This window comes from Micromys minutus, assembly GCF_963924665.1.
Source record: "Micromys minutus genome assembly, chromosome: 21".
Classification (NCBI taxonomy): Eukaryota; Metazoa; Chordata; class Mammalia; order Rodentia; family Muridae; genus Micromys; species Micromys minutus.
This window is the reverse complement of record NC_137956.1, coordinates 52,375,470-52,392,311: the sequence shown is the minus strand read 5'-3', so window position 1 is coordinate 52,392,311 and position 16,842 is coordinate 52,375,470. Positions and strand designations below refer to the sequence as shown.

The 16,842-nt window shown below is 40.6% G+C and overlaps 1 protein-coding gene across 1 annotated transcript; it reads left to right on the top strand.

Moving 5' to 3' along the window:
• Window positions 1-15,518: 15,518 nt before the first annotated feature.
• LOC308434012 (C-C chemokine receptor 1-like protein 1) lies at window positions 15,519-16,589 on the top strand (the record flags this gene model as incomplete). The annotated part of the gene is made up of 1 exon (XM_080934182.1): window positions 15,519-16,589. The coding sequence occupies one exon, from the start codon at window positions 15,519-15,521 to the stop codon at window positions 16,587-16,589; it is 1,071 nt and encodes a 356-aa protein (XP_080790308.1).
• Between the last annotated feature and the right edge of the window lie 253 nt (window positions 16,590-16,842).

Genomic DNA, 16,842 nt, shown 5'->3' with positions numbered 1-16,842 from the left:
AGCTCCAAGTAGGAGTAAATGCCTGAAAGTTCAGTTTGACAGGATCTGACAATCTCTCCTGTCCAGATATGCATGCATATGGTGTACAGTTATACGTACAGGCAAAACCACTCATATACATAAAATAAAATCATTTTAAACACACAGGATCCAATTAACATAAAATTAACACTTTTGAAGATATGCTACATGTAGCTAAAACACAGGGAAGTGTGCAGAAGTATTAAATGCTTAGAATAAGAAAGAACAGCTTAGGCAAATGATTCAGAAAAGCAAACAAAATCAACCAAAAATCAACATAGAGAGCAAAAAATGTGAAAGTAAAAGTAAACTTTTAAAATTATCCATTGACTCTAATTTGTGTCACCCATGTACTGCCAAACAATGGAAGGAGGTTACCTACCGAAGCCATACTATTAAAGAAAACTGACTATCCCACCCACAAAAGCCATCAACTGTTCATAGCAGTTCTGCTCGAGCTCTCCCCAACTTCTGACTCTCACAGTCTTTCCACCTCCCTTCAGTGGTTCCTTTGCCTTCTGGAGGAAGTGTGATCTACATGTCCTGTTTGTGGCTGAGCACTTCACTGATGGTTAGTTATCTCCTCAACTTTGACCAGTTGTGAGTTTCCATGTAAACCACCATCCACCACACCAAAACATATTTTTCTGATGAGGTCTGAGATATGCACTAATCTATGGATAAATATGTGCAAATTTAGAGGGTAGTTTGACACTATATCCTTTTAGCTAAATAGTAATAGGTTCACCTCTGGGGCCTGTGTGGTCTCCAACATTGGGATTTGGGCCAGATTTACAGTATGAGAAATGTGTCCTTTCTGTGGAGCAGCTCTTAAATCCAATCAGGCTATTCCCATAGTATACATTCCACTCTTGGACCAATGGGCATATCTTGCCATGCTGGTCATCATTGTACTTTGCAAAGTTTACAGCTGGGTAAGACAGTTACTGAGTTTCTTCCCCTCTCAGCAGCAGTCATGATACCTTCCAGCACTATGAAAGCTATGCAGCAGGGAGGAAGTTTCCTGGTCAGTACCAGTTTGATTTCTCCATTCCTGTGACCAATGTGCATGGTATCTTCAGCAATAGGGTCTTATAATAAAGTTCTGGTAAATAACAATGAGAAAAAGAAGACCAAAGGAGAAGGGAAAGCTAAAAGAAAAATGCAACCAACTGAAAACAAAGTGAATACAGGAAATCAGTGAAACCAACCACTGGTTCAAAAAAAAATATATATATATGAAGTTCTATAATACTGAGAGTTATAGAGAGAGGAAAAGTGTTTCAGAAAGAGAAGAAAGAGGAAAATAAAAGAGAAAGGGGGAGAATAAGAAAGTAAAGTGGAGGTGGAGGAATCTAAAATCACCAAGGTCAGTGTGGTCATTGGTTGATGGAGATGGGGGGAGCACACCGTAGGCTATATGCCATCACTGAGCAGGTGGTCCCAGCTTGTATAAGAAGTCAGGCTGAGTATGAACCACTAATGGAGCCAGTAAGCAGTGTTTCTCCATTATTTCTGCTTCAAAGATTTGCCTTAGTTCCTTGCTCTGACTTTCTTCAATGATAGATTGTTACCTGGAAGTATAAGCAAAATAAACTTAAACTTTTTCCCTTCCTAAGTTGCTTTGGGTCATGATTTTATCACAGCAATATAATGAAAACTAAAACACAGTGCACTGGGTTGTGTGTGTGTGTGTGTGTGTGTGTGTGTGTGTGTGTGTGTGTGTGTGTGTGTGGTTGTACTGTAGGTAGAAGGCACTTGGCAGTCAGAGATAAACAAATATCAAGCATCTTTTTCCTTGGTAGCTCCTTACCTGTTTGTTGTTTGTTATTTTCTTTTTGGTTTGGTTTGGTTTTTGATACAGCATTTTTAAATGAACCTGGAGCTCATCAATTCATCTAGGGCTAACTGGCCAGTGAACTCCAAGAACCTTTGTGTCTCAACCTTCCCAACACTGGAATTTCAGGCACACGTTGCTGTGCTCCCCAAATTTTATGTGAGTGGTGGGAATCTGAATTCAGGTATTTATGTTTGGCTGACAAGTATGTTGCCAAATGTACCATCTTTCCAGCCCTAAGATTTTTACACTAAAATGTAACATTACTAAAATGCACTTTACTAAGCTTAAGATTTTACTTATGCTTATACCTATATAATCACCAGCCAGAACATTGCCAGAGCCTCAGATCATCTCTCAGTGCTTCTTCTCCATCAGAACACATAGAGGTCATTGCTATTTTTATCTCTATCAGCATAGATAATCCTTGACTAATATAAAGGAGCTCATAAAACACATGGATTGGTAGTATTTTTATCTTTCCTGTACAGTATTCCATACAATCTATTTTATTATTAATGTCTTTTCTTGCTCAGAGAGTACAAAGATGGTCAAAGGCCTCACATGCATTAGAACTGAGGGAAAAAAAAAACATTTCCACAATGATCTAATTAACCAAGATTTATTTAGACTGGCCAGACAACTGCTTATCCCTAAATTGGTATTTTAGGAAGCATTCCTCACTCTGTTTTGAGGTCGCTTTTATGGGGCAGAGTTAGGGTTAATGGAAAACAGCTGTTGAGATAACTGGCCATTAGCACCTGAACAGAAGCATGGGGGACTCAGGGTTCAAGGCTGCCTGTGAGTTAGATACCAGCAAGAATTCATTATGTGGAAGAGGAGTCAGTCATCACAGGTGTTTAGGAGTTTAGCAAGGCAACGGGTGGGCATACATTACAGGGTTACAAGTTCAGCACAGGTTGAAAAACATGGTTTTCAGGATACAGTAGGTTTAGGAAACAGAAACTTATTGGTGTAAGGTATGGAAACATAATAGCAATGAATAACAATATAGCTCCTAAACAACAATGTGGCTCCTGTTTTGGTTTCATGATTGAGAGTGCTTTTGCAGCTTTGTCTTTTCTGGACTCTTCATCTTGCTAAGTCACTATTTGATTATTAGGTCTTCTTAACTTTTTTAAGTATTCTTAATCCTCACCCAGTGACCTCACTTCTAAATATTATACCCATATTGTTACCACCCTACTAATACCTCACATTAAAGATTATTTCAGCAAGTAGAGTCATGGGAGAGGGGCATATCTGAATCATATCCAAGCCACAGCAATCAGAATTTGAGATCTCTACTTCAAAACTTTGTAAATAAAGTTATTAAAAATATTCTTGAGCCCAATTGGGTTTATATACATCTGTTTATCTTGAGTAGATTTGCCTGGTCATGGAAAAGGCATGTATTTAGCTTTGCAATTTTCTAAGTAGTTCTATCAATTTGTAAATGTACTAACAATATGTAAGGGTTCTGGTTGCTCCACAAATTTATCAACACTTGATATTGTCTAGTATAAGGGCTTGTTTTTGTGTGGTTTTATTATTTGTTTTTTACATTAGCCTTTCTGGTGGGGGTATGCACTACCTTCTCAATGTAATTTTAATTTTGTATTTCTTGAATGACTAATGGAATTGAGTACTATTTATAAACAAATTGGTTATTTGAATACACAATTTTGTGTAGAACATAATCAAGATTTTTACTTATTAAAAATTTTTAGTTATTTTAAGATATCCTTAACGTCTTGTAGAAGCTTTAATCTATTTTCTATATAAATCTTTTCTCAGAAAAAAAAAATCTCTGACTTATTTCTGACCATAGGCACACCAGTCCTTGGCACTCTCACTCCCAGCAAACCTGGTGCTGATCCGTTGTTTAGGTCTTTCCTCCAAATTGAAACACTCTTTCCCTGAGAGAGGTTCATAAAACTCAGAGAGTAAATAAAACTTACAATCTCGGGAAGCTCTCAGAAGTAAAAGCTTCGAAGGCTCCTCCTCAGGCTTATGTGCACAGTAACAACTTCTGGGAAGAAAAACACTGTTTGACTGACCAGCCTATTGGCTAATTGTGAAGAAAACTCCAGGGATACAGGTTTTGTGAGTCATCACACATGCTAAGAGGGAATTTTGATGTGTGGCTTCCTCTGAGCCACCCTTGCTCCTGTAAGTCAGTAAACCAGTAAACTCACAGGTTCTGTAGGGTAGGTTAGAAACAGAATAATTTATTTGGTCTGTCTTTCATGCACAATCTGGGTGCCAGTTATTTGCTTGTATCAAAATTCACAGAACGTGATTCTATAGTTAAGGGTCTGAACCCTGCTCAAATCACTCACCATACCTACCTATGCCTCAGGGTCAGCACATTGCCTTGGCTAAACAACCAAGCATATAAAAGGTATAAAGTATTCTTTCTTTCTCAGATGAATAAATTTGTACTGGTTAATTTTGTTAAGTTAACACAAACCTAGACATATCTGGGAAGAGAGAATCTTAATTGGAAAAAAAATACCTCCACAAGATTGACTTGAAGGCAAGACTGGAATGAGAGGGCCCAACTCACTGTGCAGGTGCTACCTTTGGGCAGATTATCTTGGGTTATGTAAGCAGGCTAAGTAAGCCATGGGGAATAAGCTAGTAAGCACCATTCCTTCTTCTACTTCAGTTGCTTCTCTCCTCCTTTTAGGACACCCTCTCCCCTCTCTTCCTCTCCCTCTTCCCTTCTCCTTCTCCCCTTCCCCTCTTTCCCTCCCTCTCCTTCTTCCTCTCCCTCTAAGCCTTCCTCTGTCTCCCCTCCTTCTTTCCTCTTTCTTTCATACACACATTTAGCTCCATGGTGGGTATTATAGAAAACACATGATAGAGAATTAGGGATGAGCCCAGATAAAAAGAAGTTTACAATACATTTGGGAAAGACATAATGCAGATAACATAATATAATAAAATATGGCATATTAGCCAGTACAAGAATCAGTATAGAATCAAGAGTTAAATGTTGTCATGAAGCCCCACAAAGTGTTAACTTAAACTGAACCAAGAGGAGAAGTTTCTAGAGCACTTCCTTGAGATACTTTCTTGTTCCTCCTTTCAGCATGGGGATTTCTTGGCTGCTTACACATAGAAGGCACTTAACAGATACAGGTTTGACTGAGGCTTTGGGTAGGGAAACAAATAGATGCATAGTTCCCATTCAGTGAATACTTTTAAGTGCAAGGCATATGTAATAAGCCACATTTAATTTCCCCCAACAACTCTGAGGAGGAACTATCATTGTCCCTGTAGGAAAACTGAGGATCAAAAAAGTGGTTTAAAAAAAAAAAAACTGCCCACAGTCATATGACTGGCATCTGTAGGAACTCAGAATTAGTCACAGGCATAGGCAGCGCCTGGAGGAATCCTGTAGGATTGGACTACAAACAGTGTAAGACTGGCCTTCTCTAGGAGGGTCACAAAACAAAGGACCAAGAGATGAGAGAGAGAGAGAGAGAGAGAGAGAGAGAGAGAGAGAGAGAGAGAGAGAGAGAGAGAGAGAGAGAGAGAGAGAAAGGGAGGAGAGGGAGAGAGAGAGAGAGAGACATCTCTCTCTGTGTCTCTCTGTCTCTCTGTCTCTCTCTCTCTGTCTCTCTCTCTCTCTCTCTCTCTCTCTCTGTGTGTGTGTGTGTGTGTGTGTGTGTGTACAGAGGTCAGATGATGATGTGGGTATCCTGGTTTTCCACTCTCTGCCTATTCTCTTGAGTCTGGTTCTCTTATCTAATCCGAAGCAAGGCTACCAGTAGAAATCTTTCTGTTGCAGAGAATCCAGGTGCTCTTACATGTTAAGCCATCTCCTAAATCTCATTTATTTACTTCCAGTCACCCCAGTGCACAGTGGCCGATATCAAATTGTCCATACCACAAAGGCTGACAAAGGTATCTCAAGATTTAGATGGTTTGGATTTTATTTAAACTGCATGCTAAGTGCTCCATATGAGTTATTTTCTTTAATTCATAAATTTATTTTTATGTGTATTATGAGAATATGCATGAGTTTGTGTAGACCACATGCATGCAACAGTCCACAGAAACTAGAAGAAAGCACAGAACCCTGAAACTAAAGTTACAGGCAGTTGTGAGGTACCATATCGGTTCTGGGAATTAATCCTGGGTCCTCTGCAAGAACAGCAGATGCTCTTAACTGCTGAGCCACATCTCCACCCTGTAGCTTATTTTGTTAATAGTCATAGATGAGGAAAATGAGAATCAAAAAATATTAATTCTCTTAAAATAATACAAAAACTTACATGCTAACAGAAGTGACAATAATTATATTTTACAAAATGAAAAACTTTTGTTGAACAGATGTCATTGCTCTCCATTTTTGCAAACTCTACACTGCTTGGCACACTAGAAGTCAACTGGCTTCTCACTGCTGCTTCTTCAGTAGATCTCTTATGATATTGATTTATTTGAAGTTCATGAAGAAAAACCAACTTTATATACAACTGGAATAGGAAGATAATTGGGACCCCTTGCTTTGGCTTCGAGAACCCCCAGGGATCCTTTGAACACATTTTGAGAAATGTAGTTAGATAATAGTTTACTTGGTTCCAGAGTCAAATAGTACAAAATAACGAGTAGGTCTTTCTTTCTCTCTTTCCCAGGGACTATATTCTCCTCATCAAGACCATAAGTATTGGCAGTTTACTGAGTTTTCTTCCAGAGATAGCAGAGATTCTCAAGGAGGGAACAAGCACAGAACCCACTGAAGATTCCCATCGTGTCTGTGGACTCTTCTAACCTTTTAGTCTATTTTGAGTCTGGATATAAGGTTCTGTGGTGTTTCAAGTAAAATTAGCCAGCACTTACATGTGGCCACAAACATCCTTTCCCTATAACCTGTAAATTGTAAGCTAAATCCCTAAAAGATAGGTGGTTGCACTGGCTGGTTTTGTATCAACTTGACACAAGCTGAAGTTATCACAGAGAAAGGAGCCTCAGTTGAGGAAATGCCTCCATGATATCCAGCTGTAAGGCATTTTCTCAACTAGTGATCAAGGGAGGAGGACCCAGCCCATTGTGGGTGGTGCCATCCCTGGGCTGGTAGACCTGGGTTCTATAAAAAGAAAGCTGAGCAAAGCCATGGGAAGCAAGCCAGTAAGCAACATCCTTCCATGGTCTCTGAATCAGCTCCTGCTACCTGACTTGCTTGGGTTCCAGTCCTGACTTCCTTTGGTGATGAACAGCGATAAACCCTTTTCTCCCTAACTTGCTTCTTGGTCATGATGTTTGTGCAGGAATAGAAACCCTGACAAAGACAGCGTGCAAGCCTTTAATTCTAGCACAGGCAGAGGCACACAGATCTCTGTGAGTTTGAGTCTAGCTTAATTTGCTGAGTAACTTACAGGACAGCCAGCACTGTTTCACAAGGAAATTTTGTCTTGAAAAACACACATCCACATCCACATGCACAAGCACACACACAGCATTCAGGGGTCAGAACTGACTTCAGGACTCCAGTAGCCCCCAGAATAGGCCCTAGAAATAGCTATCTAACAAAACAGCAGCCAACAGAGTGGGAAAAGAACTTTACCAACCCCACATCAGATAGAGGCCTAATATCCAAGGTATACAAAAAACTCAAAAAGCTAGACACTAGAGAATTAAGCAACCCTATTAAAAAATGGGGTACAGACTTAAACAAAAAGTGCTAAATTGAGGAATATCGAATGGCTGAGAAACATCTAAGGAAGTGCTCAACATCCTTAGCCATCAGGGAAATGCAAATCAAAACAACCCTAAGATTCCACCTCACACCAATCAGATTGGCCAAGATCCAAAACTCAGATGACAACAGATGCTGGCAAGGATGTGGAGAAAGAGGAACTCTTCTCCACTGCTGGTGGGGTTGTAAACTGATACAACCACTCTGGAAATCAGTCTGGCGGTTCCTCAGAAAAATGGACATGGTACTACCTGAAGACCCAGTTATTCCACTTCTGGGCATTTACCCCAGAGACGCTTCAACATACAACAATGATACATGCACCACAATGTTCATTGCAGCTCTATTTATAATAGCCAGAAGCTGAAAAGAACCCAGATGTCCTTCAGTAGATGAACGGATACAAAAATTGTGGTACATTTACACAATGGAGTACTACTCAGCTATCAGAAACAATGACTTAATGAAATTCTTAAGAAAATGGATGCATCTAGAGAATATCATTCTGAGTGAGATAACCCAGTTACAAAAGAACAGACATAATATGCAGTCACTGATAATGGGATATTAACCCCAGAAAGCTCTGAACACCCCAGAAACAACTCACAGACTGTGTGAAGTTCAACAACAACAAAAAAAGAATATATTTTAATTAAAATAGAACTGTATCATATCCCCCTTTTCTCCCTACCGTCCCTCGTAGTTTCTCTCCTATCCCCTCAAATTAATAGCCTCCTTTCCTATATTATTGTTACATAATTATATGTGTGTATGTATATGTACCCACAAATACTTAATTACAACCTTAAAAATGTATTCATATACTTTTATGCAAAAATGCTGAAAATTTGTAGATTTATCTTTGTTTTTTTTTTTTAAAGAAGCCAAAAAAAAAGAAAAAAGAAATAGCTATCTGGACAGCATAGTGGGTCTGTCCTTACGAACCACATCAATAATAAATTATTAATAAACACTTATACCTGGATATACCTGACACCCTATTCAGAGTCTGTGGCCATCTCCTACCCCCAGATCATCTGACTGAGTCCAACATGTCTTACTAGACCCTGAGAAAATGTATCTTTACAATGTGTTTTTTGATTCCAGCCATCTCTCCTAAGTGTCTTTTGAACTCTATGCAGACTAATACATCACTAGACCATGATACATTTGCACAGCACCTGTTGACAGGTCCCCAGGGAATCAGGTAAAAGTGCAAACTTCCATTCAGTCGCTGAAGAGACAGACTGTATTTATGATTGGCCCCCTGGTTTTGCCATCACTGAATGGCAAAAGTCTGATGAGGATTCTCAATGTCTAGCATAAATACGAAGTACTCAGTGAGTTTATTAAGACAGCTCCTCCCCCTGAGAGGGGTTGGACTCAGAAGCCCAGATGTCCAGCTAGCCCCCAGGTGACAATGACACTGTTAAACCTCAACGTCACCTGGATTAACACTAGTTCCTGGCTTTGTCTGATTCATACTGCCCAGGTCCTGATGGAGGACACACGCACTTCAGAGACATGACATACTTGGGATAAAGGGAAGCAGACACCAGCTACAGCAGGATCCAGGTATATCACAGATTGTTTTCAGGTACGTACACTAGAATGTCTGAATCTTGCGCTTGGGCACAAAAGACCATTTTATCAGTCTCTTCTTTCCTGCCTGCTGCTCACTAGGCTCAGACTACAGTGTGTTGCTGTTCTGATAAGTAGCCTCAAGCTCCAGCCTTTGCTGTGCCATGATTCTATTCTGTGCCCTTTGCCATTGGGAGCCATCACACAAAGCCAGAAAGAAAGGAAGCTGGGAGCCAGTACTGTGCTCCTGTATTCATAAGCTCTCTGATTCTGCCCCCCTGTGTCTGTTTTGTGCATCTTGCTGTGGCTGGAGGCTTGAAAGGAGGAACTGGTCCTAGACTCAACACTGTTCTGCATTGTTCTGCAGTGGGCACAGCCAGGGCAGATACAGCATAGATATTTTATCAGTGGCCGCTCCAAGTGAAGCTTATCTGAACAGGGCAAGGTGGGACGATTGTATAAAGGGAATCTGAGTCCCAGCTGGAGCTACACAGCTGCTTATAGCCAAATCTCCAACTTGGAATTTCTAATCATTTAAAAGTGCCTATTGACACATAATCATGTGCACTATAATAATAAACAGGAGATCATTCCAGCTTCTCACAGCTAATGTTCATTGGAGAACAGTAAACAAGTAATTAAATTTTAGTTTTGCATGCTATGTAGGAATAAGTAAAGCAAGGAGGGAGCCACAAATCCCATTTTACAAAAGGCATTTAAAGGCTGCCTTACTGAGGAAACAGCATAGCCTTAGAAATGAAGGAAGTACGAGCACAGGTTCAAGGACTGTGCCTGGGGCTCTCAAGATAAGACATTAGATATGAACTAGCAGCAGAAATTCAATTCCATAAAGAACAAAAACAATGGGAGTGAACAAAAACAGAGATACTCTTTCCACAATTGTAAAGAAGAGAGAAAATGGAGCACCTACAGATGAAAGCAGCATCAAGAGAAAAAATTTTTTTTTTTGATGTTTGCTTGCTTGCTTAAAACAGAAGTGAGTAAACGTGTGTGTGCTAATAAGAACAATCCATTAGGGCACTGTAAAAACTAATAAGACAGAAAGAACTATTAAATAAATGGGTGAGACAGGCTGGAATCCTGTACAAAATGAGCAGGAATTAGATTGGAGTATATAAGATCAATCTGTGTGAAATATGGCTGAAGACAGAATTGAACCAAAGAGTAAAGAGAAACCAGTAGCAAAGAAACTGGAAACTTAGATCTTATTTTCTCAGTTAAATAGGAAGCAAGATTGTCAGAGTTGATACTGGGGAAGTAAGGAAAAAACAGAAAATTCTAAATAACAACCCGTGGACATAAATGCAGCTGATAGATATTAAATGTAGCTTTTAAATTGACCCTTTAAATATGGCTCATCCATAGAGAGATACCAGTCCATATATGGTTGTATGATTTTTCCCAATCATATTCAACTTCACTGGACCTAACAAAATCAGAGATTTTTCTCATTGAACATGACAAGATCATAAAAAGGTAGAGCAGTTGAGAATGTAGGAGATGGGGTTCATTGTCTGCTCATGAGTTTTATTGTATCTGCTCATGAATTTGAGGATGATGGATTAGAAATACATATGGGAGCAGAAAGTTTGTGGAAATATTGAACATCAGTGGCATCCAGGTCCCACTAGAGCCAAAGGCCTTTGGCATCAGGGTACTACAAAATACGGACAGTGAAGGGAGTCATGGTCAGGGGCTAGAAGTCTTAGAACAGAGACTGTGAAATGCTACAGATATTGGAAATAAAAAGATCCAGGACCTAACTGTAGCTGGACTTTTGACTACATTCTTGAATTCTTTTTCCTCCCTCTATATACCATCCCTATCCCTTTCAGCAACCCCCACAACTGTGGGTAGAAGAGAAAGAAGGTTAGAGAGGAACAGGGACAACCATTATTATTAGACTACTTCCTGACAATTAGGGGGTGTCAAGTTCTTTGGGGCAAACTTGATCTTCATCTTTAGGATGTCTCTCCAACCATCAATCTAACAAACAGCAACAGTCAGCAATAGGATTGGGGGTGGCATGGGCAGCAGCAGAGGAAGAGCAATAGCTGCCATTTATATACCCTATGAAGAGACTCCAGAATGCCAAATGTAAGCTACCTCCAGCTGATAAAATCACACTGCTGCTAGAGCACAAGGCAAGTCAGTGAGCTGCTGTGAAGCAGCCCCATATCCCACACCTGGAATTAAAACAAAAACATATTCCCATAACATTTCAATTTTCACTACAACTAATCGTGAGGATGGTTGCATAAAAGGAGTTTAAGGAATTCCTTAGCTGGGGCCATAAAATAAACATGGGTGTTGGTTAAACAGTGGTCTTAAAAACAATTCATTCTTGGACAGCCCTTTACGTGGCAACCGTAGCTCGCCATTGGGTGTGGCGTTTCTTTGTGAGCTTCACTGGTATTAGAAGGCAGTAGCAGTGATATTGACGTGTGGAAATGTACCTCAGAGACTCTTAAACTAGCCTGAGGACACAATGCAAAAAGACCCTAAATGGACTGACTCAACATCCACGAGTTAAGTTGAGGCACCCCACACTTAGCAGAGCATGGAGAAGGATACCTCAGAAAATAGGAAGTTGATCTGGAGACCAAAAATCTGCTTTGCCACTGGAAGAATGGGAGTTATAAGTATTTTAGGTGTCTAAGGATCCCTACCCATGTTGAATTGGTCAACTTAAACAAAGAAGGGTATCTGATAGGCTTATAGCCTGGGGTATACATGCTCATAAATGGCTTTATCTGACCAGTCTGGACCAATAAGCCAAAAGAGAGTCCCTGCTAGCCTTTGTCTCACATCAGCAGGGTAAGGAAGAAACCACAAGTTTTTCATATTTATTATCTATCTGTAAGGTATTTGTTACTTTCTTGCCTATCAAGGAGCTGTACAATTACTTAACGACCTAAGTAGGCATTGCTGTTTACATGCTTCTCTCTCATCTAACACATACCTCTCCATTATACACACACACACACACACACACACACACACACACACACAAATGTGTGTGTGTAATATGTATATGTGTAATGTATATGTATATGATGTGTGGCAAAACTAAGAAGTGAGCATGTGCACACATACGTGGAGGATTGAGCCTGTTTTACCCTCATGAAATATCATGGATGATACTTGATATGAGTTATGGAATAAAAGAATTAACACAACCCAAGCTAAAATACAAAGGCAGGGTCTTCCTGACCCTGTCTGAATATTCTGAAAAAAATAAAAGAGTACATGAGTTTCTGGGGCAAAGTTTCAAAGAAATTGTATATTTGTGATACCAAAATATAGCCATATCTTAGAAGTCCTTAAAGGCTGTGTTAGATTTTCAGAGAGATAGAGGATTTCACAGACTGCATATCCTGCTCCTTCAGTTCCACATTAGGATGCATCACAAGTCTGGGTTATTCAATAAGACAGGCATGCTAGAAAATACACAAAGGGAGCCTCTCCCTAAAATGGAGAATTGGTGACGTTTGTTGATTTCCATGGTGACTAGTTGCAAGTTGTTTACATGTTGTGTGGAGAGGGAACACATACACAAAACTGACCTCATGAGCCACAATAAGCAACTGGCTTCACTCTGGGCCTGGGGACTTCTTACCATCTCTTCTCAGACATAAGAGAAAGGCAACACAACTCTAGGGATCTACATGAACACTGTGCAAGGGACCTGGGCAGACTTCTACAAGAAATGGTTCACAGGCCTGGGAGGGTCAATGGCTAAATGGGCCTTCAGTTTCTCCTCCAACCACAGTCCAGCTCGTGTCTCCTTAGCAGCAGTGTGCCCTGGAACTGCTACAACCTGACAGCTTAGGGAAAACAGATAGAGCTGAGGTCTCTCCATAGGCATGAGCTGTTGAATATAGTACCTGATAGTGCTGAACTCACCCTGCCTTCACCTTGGCTACAGTGCCTTAGGAACTCCTGAAGACCACCTTGCTTCACATGACATTGCTCCCCAACTTTTATTGACTCTGCACTAGAGCTGTCAGCTGTCAGCTGTCTAACAGTCTTGATTGCCAAGCTGGATGCCTACCTTCTTCAGCACTATCATGAGCAGCAGCAGGAAGCAGAAATCTCTGCCTCAGTCACTCAAGTTTCCCCAGTGAAAGCTGACAGGGAAGACATGAAGGTGTGACCACAGGGACAGTGCCAGTAGCAAATAAAGAGACCCCCTTCTTGATACTTCATCAGGATAGTTCCCCTTTTCCCCATGTGTCTTAGTGTTCAAAGCCCACTGTTCCAGAACATACTTGTAATCAGGAAACATTTACTAAAGACCCCAGAAGTTAGAGCAGTTGAAGCCCAGGGTGATCGCAGGACTGATGTGGCAGGTGCAGCATAATTAGCTGATAGGTACTTGGGTCAAATACTAAAACTCTGGTCAATGACAACATACTAAAAATTTTACTTTATTTTACATTTCTTAGGTTTTATTTCACATGTGCCATTTTTGCATATTTAAAAAATACTGGGGACAATTCAGTGCATGTGCAGTGTGTAATGACAGCCAGAGTAATGCGAAGTCAACCCTGGATACCTCAAAAATCTCCCTTAGCTGTTTTAAAATATTCAAATATGCCTTATCCACCATAGTTACCTTGCTGTGCTATAGAGCATGAGAAGAATTGTGTTGTTCAGTTTCAGCCCTGTCCTGTTTACTGTCCTCTCTCCTTACAAACTCTGTCCACCCTTCTTCCAAACTCTCCTCAGACTCGGTAACCACTACTTGACTTTCTAATTCTGTGAGACAAGCTTTCTGGAGATTCATAGCATGTGAATCATGTGAACTGTCATTGACAGTTAAGAAAAATCAATGTCTATGTTTCCTATGAAGAAACCCAGTAAGGAGAGAAAGAATCCAGACATTGCAGTCAGAACATCTGCTAATAGCAGGTGTTGGAGCAGGACCACTGCATGACAGTTGGGCTTCTGATATTCACTGTCTTGGGGTAGAGGGATACTTTTCACATTGCTTCATAGCATCTTTGCAAGGTAAGCATTCATCACTCTCCCCTGTTCCAGATGGAGATCTTAGGCTCAAAGAAACAGATTGATTCATCTAAAGTCACACAGCTAGTATGTTACAATAAAGTTCATATTCCCCTTTTTGAGTGATTCTTCAAAAAGCTAACTGGAAAGAATTTGTGTACAAACATACATGGTGCAGAAGAAATCCTACAGTAGCAATCTAACTATTGGTTCCTTTATTTATCTTGAGGCAATCCTGATTTAAAACAACAACAACAACAACTCAGAGCCCATTTCAGCAGTGTCCCAGTTGCCATCAAGCTCTGTGTGCTGTCCCCTGTTGGATTCAGGCATCTCTTTCTCCTTGAGCCCACTTTCCATTTCTATCTCCAGGTCATGTCCTTCTCCTGGCTGTCTCATAGTGTTCACTAGGGCTGCTGAGTCAACTGTAAACCTACCTATAGCATATAAAGGACACATGATAGAGATCAGCCTAAGCCAAACAACCAACCTGGTACCCTGAGTCTTAACCTGTAAAATAATGGATTATCCTACTAGGAATTCCCTGTCTCAGCTGTGTCAAAAGAGATGATTTCTTCACTTCACAACATTCATGACCCTGTCTATTAAATGACAGGGATAGTCTCAGTTTTTTGAGCAACAATAATGAAATGAAGAAAGGAAGGAAGGGAGGAAGGAAGCAAGGAAGGAAGGAAGGAGGGAAGGAAGGAAAAAAGGAAGGAATTCTTTTCAAGGTATGACAAGACCATTTTCCCTCAACCTAAGAACATTTATTGATTGAAATCCTTGAAGTTGCTATGTTTATTACCTCTTTCTAGAATCTTTGTGGAGACTATGGGAGCAGACCCAGCACTTTGATTAGAAATTGGAAAGTTCAAGTTGCAGGGCTGAGTTTGGGCATCCTCTGTTTTGATGCATGCCCTCATTCTCACCATTATGTGCCCTGGGGACACACATTCCAACACTCTGCACCTCTGAGACATCACCTATAAAATAAGAATGAAGTATATCCTCAAGAGGTTTTAAATACTAAGTTCAATGTTTAAAGCTCTTGCAAAGACCCGTGAAGTCCATTTTTGTGTTCTCCTTACACACTCACAGGTGAAATCACTGAATAAATTATTTACATACTTTTTTTTTCTGTGACTCTATTAAATTACTGGCTTAATGTGGGCAAAAGGATGTGAGCATTCCTTTTCACGATTTCAACTTCAGGGTTTGGTAAATTCTAGGCACTAGTAAATAGTTCAGTTGGTTGAAGAAATGTAAGCATTTCCTTGTCTTTGTTTTCCAGAGCCCAAAAATAAAAGTCATTGTCGGTGAACTGTAGAAGAGTTTACAATGGAGATTTCAACTGTCACAGAGCCCTCCTACAACACAGTTACCAAGGATGACTTCCTGTCTGGAACTGTATGTTTAACCATAAATGTTCGGGCATTTGGAATCACAGTGCTGGCTCCCCTGTACTCACTGGTGTTCGTCCTTGGTGTGATAGGCAATGTCCTGGTGGTTCTGGTGCTTATACAACACAAGAGGCTTCGAAACATAACCAGCATCTACCTGTTCAACCTGGCTATTTCTGATCTGGTTTTCCTCTTCACATTACCTTTCTGGGTTGACTATATCATGAAAGGAGACTGGGTTTTTGGTAATGCCATGTGTAAGTTTCTTGCTGGATTTTATTACACGGGCTTGTATAGTGACATGTTTTTCATCACCTTGCTTACGATGGATAGGTACCTAGCTGTTGTCCATGCCGTGTTTGCCCTGAGAGTCCGGACTGTCACTTTTGGCATCATCAGCAGTATCATTACCTGGGTCCTGGCTATCTTGGTTTCTATTCCTTGCCTGTATGTTTTCAAAACTCAGTGGGAGTTTACTTACCAAACCTGCAGAGCAGTTTTGTCCATGAAGAGCCGGATACGTTTTTTGAGGTTTCAGGCCCTAACAATGAACATCCTTGGACTAATTTTGCCTCTGTTGTCCATGATCATCTGTTATACAAGGATCATCAATGTTCTACACAGAAGACCCAATAAGAAGAAGGCCAAAGCTATGCGTTTGATTTTTGTTATTACACTTCTCTTCTTCCTCCTCTTGACCCCCTATTATCTGGCTGCCTTTGTTTCTGCTTTTGATGACGTCCTGTTCACCCGGGGGTGTGTGAGAGGCCAACAAGTAGACCTGGCCTTGATGATAACTGAGGCGCTTGCCTGCACCCACTGCTGTGTCAACCCAGTCATTTATGTCTTTGTGGGTGAACGATTCCGGAAGTACCTCTGGCAGCTGTTTCGGAGGCATACACCTGCATCCCTGCCAAAATGTCTGCCCTTCCTCTCGGTGGACAGAGCACGGAGGGCCAGTGCCACGACTCCATCCACAGGGGAAATTGAGGCCTCTGCTGACTTATAATTCAGACTCCTGAACTAACAAAAGCCCAAAGAAAGTGAAAAGACAGCGTGCCTCTTAAGACAGATACTGACTGAGGATTTATTGTCTTGTAAAACAGAGGAACCTTGAAGGTAGCTTAGATAGAATGTTTGCTGTGATCTTCCTGTCAGAAAAGCGATGTATGAACCAATTGAGACATTCCAGAGACTGAGATAATAGGTTCCGGGGAATGGCTTAGACACAACAAGAAGTAAGGTGCCGTTAGCACAGGCAA